General features: G+C 43.7%; 1 protein-coding gene across 1 annotated transcript in view; it reads left to right on the top strand.

Annotated features, from left to right (window-relative positions):
• Positions 1–2,274: 2,274 nt before the first annotated feature.
• ARHGAP18 (Rho GTPase activating protein 18) overlaps positions 2,275–9,557 on the top strand; it is an 83,444-nt gene continuing 76,161 nt past the window's right edge. The window contains exon 1 of the mRNA XM_015416771.1: positions 2,275–2,473. Within this exon, the coding sequence (XP_015272257.1) occupies positions 2,349–2,473 (125 nt within the window). The 5' untranslated portion in view covers positions 2,275–2,348. The remainder of the gene's footprint in view (positions 2,474–9,557) is intronic.

Raw genomic sequence — 9,557 nt, 5'->3', positions numbered from 1 at the left:
CTTTTTACAGGCCCTGCAGAACTATATTAGGTCCCACAAGACCCAGATCTCAATCGGGAGACTGTTCCACCAGGCGGGGCCCAGAGCTGAAAAGTCAAGGCTAGGCAGACTTTCTTCAGGTTGGGGATCACCAGTAGGTATTGGTCTGTAGAGCGTAATGCCCTACATACCTCTTTCTAAGAAAATGCTGTAAATGATGTGGCAAGAATTAGCCTGGATCAGTGCTAAGGCTGTTCCTTCTTTCAGAAATCTGACATTGGTTTTATGTTGCTGTTTTTCAGCCATCTATAGGCTTCTGCTGATCCTATACCAGCTATGCTAAAGCCTATTGGTTTCAATGAGTATTGGTGTGCCTAACTTTGCAAGTGATCAGGCTGATATTGGGGGAAAATGGTTCCCATGTTGATCAAAGAGAAACGGGCGATGTAAGATGCATCTCACTAAAAGTCAATTGCCAAGTTCCTATTGATTTTAATGGATACAACTTGCAGTCAGTCAGAGGACAGAACTTGTTTAACCAGATGAAAAGCTTTCTAGTGACACTGTGCAGCTCTTTGAAGAAAAAATACACATATGTAATTACTGCATTTACCCGTTACCTCTCCAAATAACTAAGGGTAGTGTCCAGGATGTTGGAGCTGTATTGTATATTCGTTCCTTTGTTCAAGGTCTCCCAGTGACAAGGTTAGACTATAAATAAAATAAATTATATTTTTTGGTTTCTCTTTGTAAGCCATTTATTTTGAGTCCCCAGTGGGGAGAAAACTGGCTACGAGAAATAAATAAATCACCTCTTTCCCCCTTTTCTTTTATCCTCTCTACAACTCCATAAAGAAGTTTACAGAGTCATCCTTAATAGAATCCTACTTTAGCCTGTTCAGTGGGTTTAAAGGTAAAGGTTCCCTTGCTCAAAAGCCAGTCGAATCCGACTCTAGGGTTGTGGTGCTCATCCCCGTTTCAAAGCCGAAGAGCCAGCGCTGTCCGAAGACGTTTCCGTGGTCATGTGGCCAGCATGACTAAACACCAAGGCGCATGGAACACTGTTACCTTCCCACCAAAGTGGTACCTATTTATCTACTTGCAATTTCTTGCTTTTGAACTGCTAGGTTGGCAGGAGTCAGTGGGTTTACTTCCCAGTAAAGTTTTAGGATTGCACTATTAGGCTGAAAATGACTGGCCGAGTGGGGATTTGAATCCATTGTTGCCCCTCAGTTCATCACTTGACCCACTGTACCAGAGTGGCATAAAGAACAGTTCGGTCTTAAAGAACAGTTCAGTGTGAAGAGCAGCATGAATATTTGTGTTGCTTTTTGTCTGCTTGACTGAGTCCATCATAGTACCTTCTTTCCATGTTCTTCAAAAAACAAAACAAAACTGAAGTTATGGAAATTAATTGTACTCAGGTAGTTGAGAACACCAAGTGCTCACAAAGGAAGCCCATACCAGGGTTACCTTTAACATATCCGTTGCCGGGAGGTACCTTGGGTGTAAGATGTGAAATGCATCGAATTTAGGGCTGCAACCCTGTTGCAAGTGTCAATAAGCCTTACCCCTCCCCCTCCCCAAGATGAGTAGCTGCACAAGTGTATGTAAGTACAGGGTATATTTGTGTCTAGAGATTTTTTTCTTCTTCTCCTCTCTACTTAATCTCTGCAGCTACTTTTCCTGTTTCACTGTTGGCTCTTCTGCTTCGAGGAAGTCCTGTAAAAGAGGGCTGATGAAACGGTGTAATTGCAGTTATGTTACCCAGCGAAAGTGATCAGCTGTGCGAGGGGGCGGGGTGGGGGAGAAACGGTAGAGGCAAGTCCAACGTCTTCTCATGCAGCCGGCCCAGAGTGAAGACGGAGGAGCGACGCCCGGAACGCGCCAGCAGCCAGCCCCCTCCGACAAGGCTTACAAACAATGTTCCCTCTAAGCTGTGGAGTCTTGTGAGCAAAAAATCCTACTTTGTGAGCTACGGACATTAAAGTTGTGAGCGAGCGATTTGGCTACTGCATAAATTAGTTTGCTCTGGAGCCCTCCTTCCTGAGCTAAAAACAAAAATCTGTGAGCCAGAGGTTAAAAAATTCTGAGCTAGCTCACACTAACTCACCTTAGAGGGAACACTGCTTACAAACCGGCCCGCCAGAAGGGTCCCAAGTAAGCAACAATGCTCTCGTGAGTCATAGAGTCTAAACTGGCAGAAGACAGGAAGCGGGATTACGGCGAACTCCTCCCCCCGCTCCCTGCCTCAGTCTCCGACGGCGAAGGGGAGGAGTCGCTGGAGCCCGACCGGCCAAGTTGCCAGGCGAGGCGCTGGCCTCGTTTCGTTTCCGAGCGCCAGACCCAAGTATGCCCGCCCTCCCATCATGAGCCGGTGGTCTGGTTCCCAGCCGGGAGTTGTGTTAACGGCGTACCACCCCAGCACCAGCAGCGACGCCGAGGGGCCAGCGGCGAGCCATGCCAAAGAGGGCGCGGAAACGTCCCCCGTGAGGTGAGGGCTCCGGTCTGGAGCGCCGCGGTTTTCGCCGCCCGCCTGCGAAGCGGTGCCGGCACCGGTGGCGGTCCAGCCGGGGGCGACGGGCGCCTTCGCTCCGCGTTGCTCGTTGACGCAGGCACGGGGGCTGGAGCGAGCTCCGCAAGGTTTGGCCGCCGTGGGAGCCGCGGGATCATATGATCAGAGTTTAAATGTCAGGAAATGCCATCAGCGAGGAGGTGCGGTGCCGCGGTGTGGCTCTCAGCAGGTGCACGGTGGGAATGCAGATCGCTGAGACGCGGCGTTTGGTAGTATCCAGCAGGCAAACGCGCAGCCACGGCTTGCAGGGAAGGAAGCAATAGTTGTGCGTGGAATATATGATTTTCTGTCTTGTTTTCTAGCGCAGAACATGTCCTCACAGAACTTTTTAATTGTAAACTCAGAATGGCTGATGTTTGCCAGACAGATGCCCCTCCTTGTTAGCATAAATAAAGAGTCTCTCTTCCAGAGATTACTGGTGGGTAGCCGTGTTGGCCTGAAGCAGCAGAACAAAGTTTGAGTCCAGTGGCACCTTTAAGACCCACAAAGTTTTATTCAGCTTCTTCAGATACTTGTGCATCATACACATGGAAGCTTATACCTTGAATAAAACTTTGTGCGTCTTAAAGGTGCCACTGGACTCAAACTTTGTTCCATAGAGTACTGGAGCACGAGTAGCATTTCCTGGTATGTGAACTTTGGTTTTTCCCTCCCCAAGTGTTGTTTTTCCATAATGACCTCAGTACTTCACTTTTACTGCCTCTGAGGTGTGCGCGCATATGTATATGAAAATATGGTTTGCCTGCAACTGGGAGCTAGAGCTGAAAGATTGCTCTAGGGATGAGAATGGATGACCCTTGGCTTCTGCAGGCCCCTTTGCTTGGGTTTGGAATTGACAAGTGGGAGGCAACAGTTGCCTTTAGGAGAGTAGGCACACATTCACCAGCTGCATTTATAGTTCCAGGTGGGTAGCCATGTTGGTCTGAAGCAACAGAACAAAGCTTGGGTCCAGTGGCACCTTCAAGACCAACAAAGTGTAATTCTGGGGATATGTTTTCACGGGCATACACACTTCATCGGAGACGTTGAAACAGTTTTCCTCAAGCCTTACATGTTGGTAGGGTGGGTTAGTTGCCAGGAAGGGCTAGTTAGAGTCAAGATGCACAAGTAACGCTTTTTTATAGTTTTTACTGATGTGTGTAACATGCATTGGCTACCAGTGCTGGGTTGGGCCCAGCTGTGTGTTGGCTGCTGACGCCAGGCGGAGAGATGTGGGTGTGAGTCTTTGGTGGTTGCTGCTAGACCTGACCCCAGTGAGTTCACCTCCTCACTGCACCTTTTCCCTATGGGTTTGCTTAAGAGAGTCCAAGGATTGGAAGGTCTAGAAATACTGTTGAAGTTGCCAAGCAACATCCAAAATGGCATCCGAGAGCTCAGTGGGCATTCTTTTCTGAAAGCTTTGGATGTTATTTGTGTTATTTTGGGGAGTTTTAATCCCCCAATGTGACTCACATGCAAACCCATCATTCTAGTCAGCAGTGGCATAATGGATTTTTCTTCCTGTTCTGCCCCAGTCATTTAGACCCTGAATTTGAACTAAAACCCATCCACCAAGTCACTCTGAGAGTAAAACTTTACATGACTTGTGTTCAACATTCTATCTCTGATTCTGATGTCCCTGATACTGTAGGCAAAGAAAGGCAAAATTCTAAGACGTTCATTACCACTGTTCTTTCAGAGACTGTTACATAGTGTTTAACTGGCAACCATTTCCCCCCCAGTTTCTAGTTTAGACACACTAGGGGCCAATAGATCATGCTTATACTTCATAGACTTTGGTCTTAACTATTTTTTTTGCTTCTGATATATTGTTCTGATATATTGTCCAAAGATCTTGTTGGCGTTCCTCTGCCTTTTAAAAGAGGCAAATTTCTAGTTAGTGTGTCTTTAGAATGAGTATTAGCAAAAATACCTTTGTTATACAAATATTGCTGTTTGAAACTTACGTTGGGATTCATGCATTCTATAGTTAAATGTACATGTGAATACAAGAGCATATTTGAATATTTTCAAATGGCTCCGCAGTGCTGTTCTAAAATGCTTCCTTGAAAGTATCAGTGGCTGCATTCAGACGACATGATAAATCATAATTTATCTTAAACTATAGTTTAATCAGAGTGTGTTGTACCAAATATAAGGCTGCACTCAAGGCTTCACAACAAAATGAGGTTCATCCATAATAGGCATGAATGCAATTTGCTGTACGAGTGTGTGTACGTGCATTGCATTTGGCACTCATTTCATTTCTTGCCATCTTTATTTGTCATTGTGTTTTCCCCCCAATAAAGATGAATTTGTTGTATTTTCCTGGCTGTTTCTTATTTATTTCCCCAGTACTTGTTTCCAAAGCACAACCCAAGTTGCAACTCTGGGATACGCTAGACAGTGATCCTAAATATAAATTGCCCAAAGGTGCATGTATTTGACCTGACACACACAAGGGGGAACACTCTGATGTTAAGGACCCTACACATATTGTTGGACTAGATGACCCTGGAGGTCCCTTACAACTCTATAATTCTATGTACCCCATTTGGTAATGAAGTCTGTTGCCCTGCCCAAGCCCCAGACAAGGTGAATGAAAGTAGTGGCAGGAGCCCACTTTTCTTCTTCCCCCCTCTTTTGGGGGGCAGAGCTGTAGAAGATTAGGGCTCTGCCCACATGGGGCCCTGGGCATCTGCTCTTGTTGCCCATCGGCTAAGACCACATCTGCTTATGCAGAGAAATGCATCCTCCCTGTATTGCTATCTCAGTGACCAGGTGGCTGCAAGTAGTGCTAATCAATAAACTGTGCTTTGTGAATTCTGATGTTACAACCTCAGTCAGTATAAACTCCGCTTGACAAACCACCTCCTAACCCTGTTTGTGGAATCTCAGTTTGGCGCTAATCTAAAATTGGATTGTTGTACCATCCAGGCTGCCTATTAAGATCCTCTTCTGAAGCCCTGCTCTCTGTGGCCCTGCCTTCAAAGGAAAGGCCAGGTGGTGGTGACCAGGAATAGGGAATTTTCTGTGGAGGCACCTCTCCTGTAGACTGCTCTTTCTCTTGAGGCTCACCTGGTGCCTACCCTACTGTCTCTTAGCTGTTAGGCCAAAACATATTTTTTTTAATCCAGCCTTCTTTTACAATCTGGTTCTAGCCTGAGGATTGTCTTCTATGTTTAATGAGTTGCATGGCTTGTATTTTTTTAATGATCTGGCATACTTTAATGGCTTTTTAAAATGGCTGGATGGTTTTTATTGTACTCTTTTTGCTGTGAGCTGCCTTGCCCAGTTCTCTGAAGAGATGGCATAATTTTGTTCCTAAATTAATAAAATAAATTTGAGTTCAGACGTTGCAACTGAATGGGGCTTGATCCAACCATAATTTATCATCATGTCTGAATATGGCCAGGGAGTTCAGTGTTACTTTCATCCTCATAAGTGTATAGAGGATTACATTTTCAGTTAAATACTTTAAAAATAGTATACAAAAGACATTGAGATTACCAACTTCTGAATTCCAACAACCTCTAATGAAGGGCCAGTATTAAAAACCTAGTTAAAACTTATAATATACAAAAATATAAGTATATATTAGAAAGACAGTTAAAAACATACATAAGGGCCCAATGAAAGCCTTGTAAAAAAGTATAGCCTAAACACAAGTGCTAATACACATGACCTGATGCGTTTCTGCCCTATTGGGGCCTTCTTCAGAGGCCAAACAATACTTACTTTCCAACAACCTCTCCCACCCATATGCAAATGGCTAGAATGCCTCTAGGAGCTAAGATCTATGTAATTGTTCTTATTCAGTTTGCCACATGCCTGTTAATGTGGCTCACAACATTAAAACGTGTCGCAAACTATATTGACATCTTTGCTTCATAATTGAACTGTGGGATGATATTTGAAATTACGTATAAGGAGATGAGATTTATGTTAGAAGCAAGATCTCAAGAAAACTGTTTCCGCAGTGTTGCTCTCTCTTAACATTTGTACTTGATTTTATGTATCGAGGAAGTAACCAAAATTAATCTTGATAAAGACAGCATTTGTGTTGCTAAATTAAGGTTTAGAGCTGAGCATTCTATCCTCATGAGCCTGTTCTCCTGCCAGTAATGTTGTAGCCCTTCTGCATGAGGGGAAGGAAGTGAGCAGATGGGCTAGCTGTTGAACAACCATCTTTTAGCTCTCCTTCCTCACTCCAGATGTGTACATTTGGCATCCTTCCAAAATAAACATTCCAGCGTTTGTTTTTTTTGTATCCCTTCTCATGAACTGAAGTTGTGTCAAAATGCAACAAAATGATCGTTCAATGTACATGGTTCATTTTTGGGTTCTTTTTTACAAATTTCAAGGAGGCAATTATTCTTTGTTTTAAAGTTCTAACATTCCTTTTTTGATTATTTATATAGTTTAACCAGGCATCATGCCATGCTTATGGTTTATCAGGTTTCAATGTGATAATATTATGTATGGTTAAACAGATTTTAATCACATTTATAAAACCTAATTAAATTGTAATAAACTGGGCTAGGGGTAGGGCTTGTAACAGTAGGGATTGACAACTAGAGCACAGTTTAGCCAGGTTACAATTTCAGAAATATAAAGCATTATTGTGGTGTTGTGGAATAAGTTTACTCTCTTGAGCTTTAGTGCAGGGGCTGTAGCTCAGTGGTACAACATGTGCTTTCTGTGCATAATGTCCTTGGTTCAATCACTGACATCTCCAGTTCCAAGAATTGTTGGGAACATGGCTGGGAAACCACCTGTCTGAGACCCTGGATACAGATGGATCAATGACTTGGTTTAAGGGTACTTTCACACTAGTTGTGGAGTTGCCATGATTTATTCACCCAGTTTTAATGGAGAATCCATATCATTTCTTTGGCAATGTTACATGTCAGTGTTTTCCCTCTTTGTCCACTCATCTTTTTGTGGCTTAAAAAAAAGTAAAACAGCAGCTAGACTAATCTTCACTATATTCTGGAAGCAAAGGAAAATTTCTCATAGGAAGGAATTTACTTTGAAAGGTAAAACATTTTTATGTTTTGCTTCCGCTTACTGCTCTGCAGAAGAATGAAGATGTTAATAAAATAGACTTCTAATGGAAAGCGGTGCTGCAGTGTGTGGAATCACCATTTTTATAAGATCTTATAACTTATTGCTGAAGCATTTATTGATTCTTTTCATAGTGTGACAGAATGGTTTGATCTGAATTTGTAGAATCTCCACCTTTGTTTTATACTATTCTACTCCCCTTTTGTGGGGGATGGTTTAATGTGGCCTCTTGTATTTACATTCTAATAAATATAGGTTTAAAAACATAAAAAGTAAAACACCATTATAACATTGGGTTGTCTAGGGTGGACAACCTTTTTTAGGGTGGTATGGGACACAGGAGAGAGGTCTCACTCTTTCTCCTTGCCTCGCTAGACTTCTGAATCTCACAAGACTAACACCACTAAATTCCTGGCTGCTGGAATCCACAGAGACTGTTCCCAGTTTGATCACCTCCTATTTGCTTCCTCAGTTGACCATGATATTCATAAATCAATTATTACCTGTTGGGGGGAGGGAGACTTACGTACTACTTTTCACTTTGTAAGCAAAGCCCTGCTCATAAACATAGCATGGGAACATGGGTGGCATGCAGAAGAGTCAGGCCTCCTCTTCCTTGTACATCTCTGAATTTATAGGAGAGGCCATCCTGGCTCTGTGGGCTGTCACACAGCTCAGGCTCCTCCTTGCCAAGGCTTCATGATGCTTAAGGGAGGTGTGCCACTTCTTGTCCTCTCTGGGTCTATGGGTCCAGGATAATGACACCCCCCACGGGCTTCCTGTCCCAGGTCCATGAAGGCACTGAGGCCCCAGGAGAAGGGGGTGGGGCACATGCCATCCCTTATATGGCCTTCATCCCCCCACCTCCAACTGAATTACAAAGGAGATAGCATTGTGATATCTGGCTCTCCCTTCCACCTGCCAATGCAAATCAGCTCCTTGCCAACTTCTCCTTGTGTTGAGAGGTCAGGCGTTGTTTTGTGCTGCTCCACTCATGTCCTCCTAGCCTCATTCAGCTAAGCCTCAAAACAACATTCTGTGCCTTCTTGCCTCTCACCCCCCTCATAAACGTAAATTCTCTTTCTCTTGCATATATCTGCAGCATCTCCCTCCCTCCCTTCACTCCACTTGAATTAGCTGTAGATAGACATATCTAACTTAAAAGGGGGTACTTTCACTAGGAGTTGTTTCATTGCTATCTGTTGGATTGTCAGATTGCTCTTCCGCTGCATTTCCTGTATCAACTTTATTGTTTGCTTTGTCAAATGTTTCCTTTTCCTTGTCTTTCCTTGCCTTTTTGTCTGTCCTTGTATTCAATAAAGATAAAATTCAGTTCAGCTCATAGTTTTCTCTTTCACTCTGCTCTTTCAGCAAGTATTGCTTCAAGATTTAAAATGTGTACACAGAGAGTCTCATTCCAACATTGGGAGGCCTGTGTGTAAAGGCCAGTTATTTGTATCCCCCCCACCTTTCAGATTCTTGGGTAACCGTGTTGGGTGGAAAGCAGCTTCCAAGAGGCAAGGTTATTAGGACAGAGAAGAACAAACAAACACCAGCAACAACAAGAAGAAAACACGACCATACTCCCTTAGAGGATATAAATGCTGACCACTTGTAGCAGTACTCAATACAGACATTTTGGAGATTTTGTACTTTTCAACAGTATTTGTTAGATTTGCTATAAATGAAATATTTATAAGTATTTACATTTATGTTTATATAGAAAGAAACTTATATTTATATAGAGTAGGGTTGCCAGCGCTGGGTTGGGAAATACCTGGAGATTTTGGGGGTGGAGCCTGAGGAGGGCGGGGTTTGGGGAGGGGAGGGGCTTCAATGGGGCATAACGCCATGGAGTCCATCCTCCAAAACAGCCATTTTCTCCAGGAAAACTGGAGATCAGTTGTAATAGTGGAAGGTCTCCAGCTACCACCTGGAGGCTGGCAACCCTACTTCA

The sequence above is a fragment of the Gekko japonicus genome, unplaced genomic scaffold (assembly GCF_001447785.1).
Source record: "Gekko japonicus isolate JY-2015 unplaced genomic scaffold, Gekko_japonicus_V1.1 scaffold92, whole genome shotgun sequence".
Lineage (NCBI taxonomy): Eukaryota > Metazoa > Chordata > Lepidosauria > Squamata > Gekkonidae > Gekko > Gekko japonicus.
The sequence above is the reverse complement of the archived record's forward strand: the minus strand, read 5'-3'. Positions and strand labels throughout refer to the sequence as shown.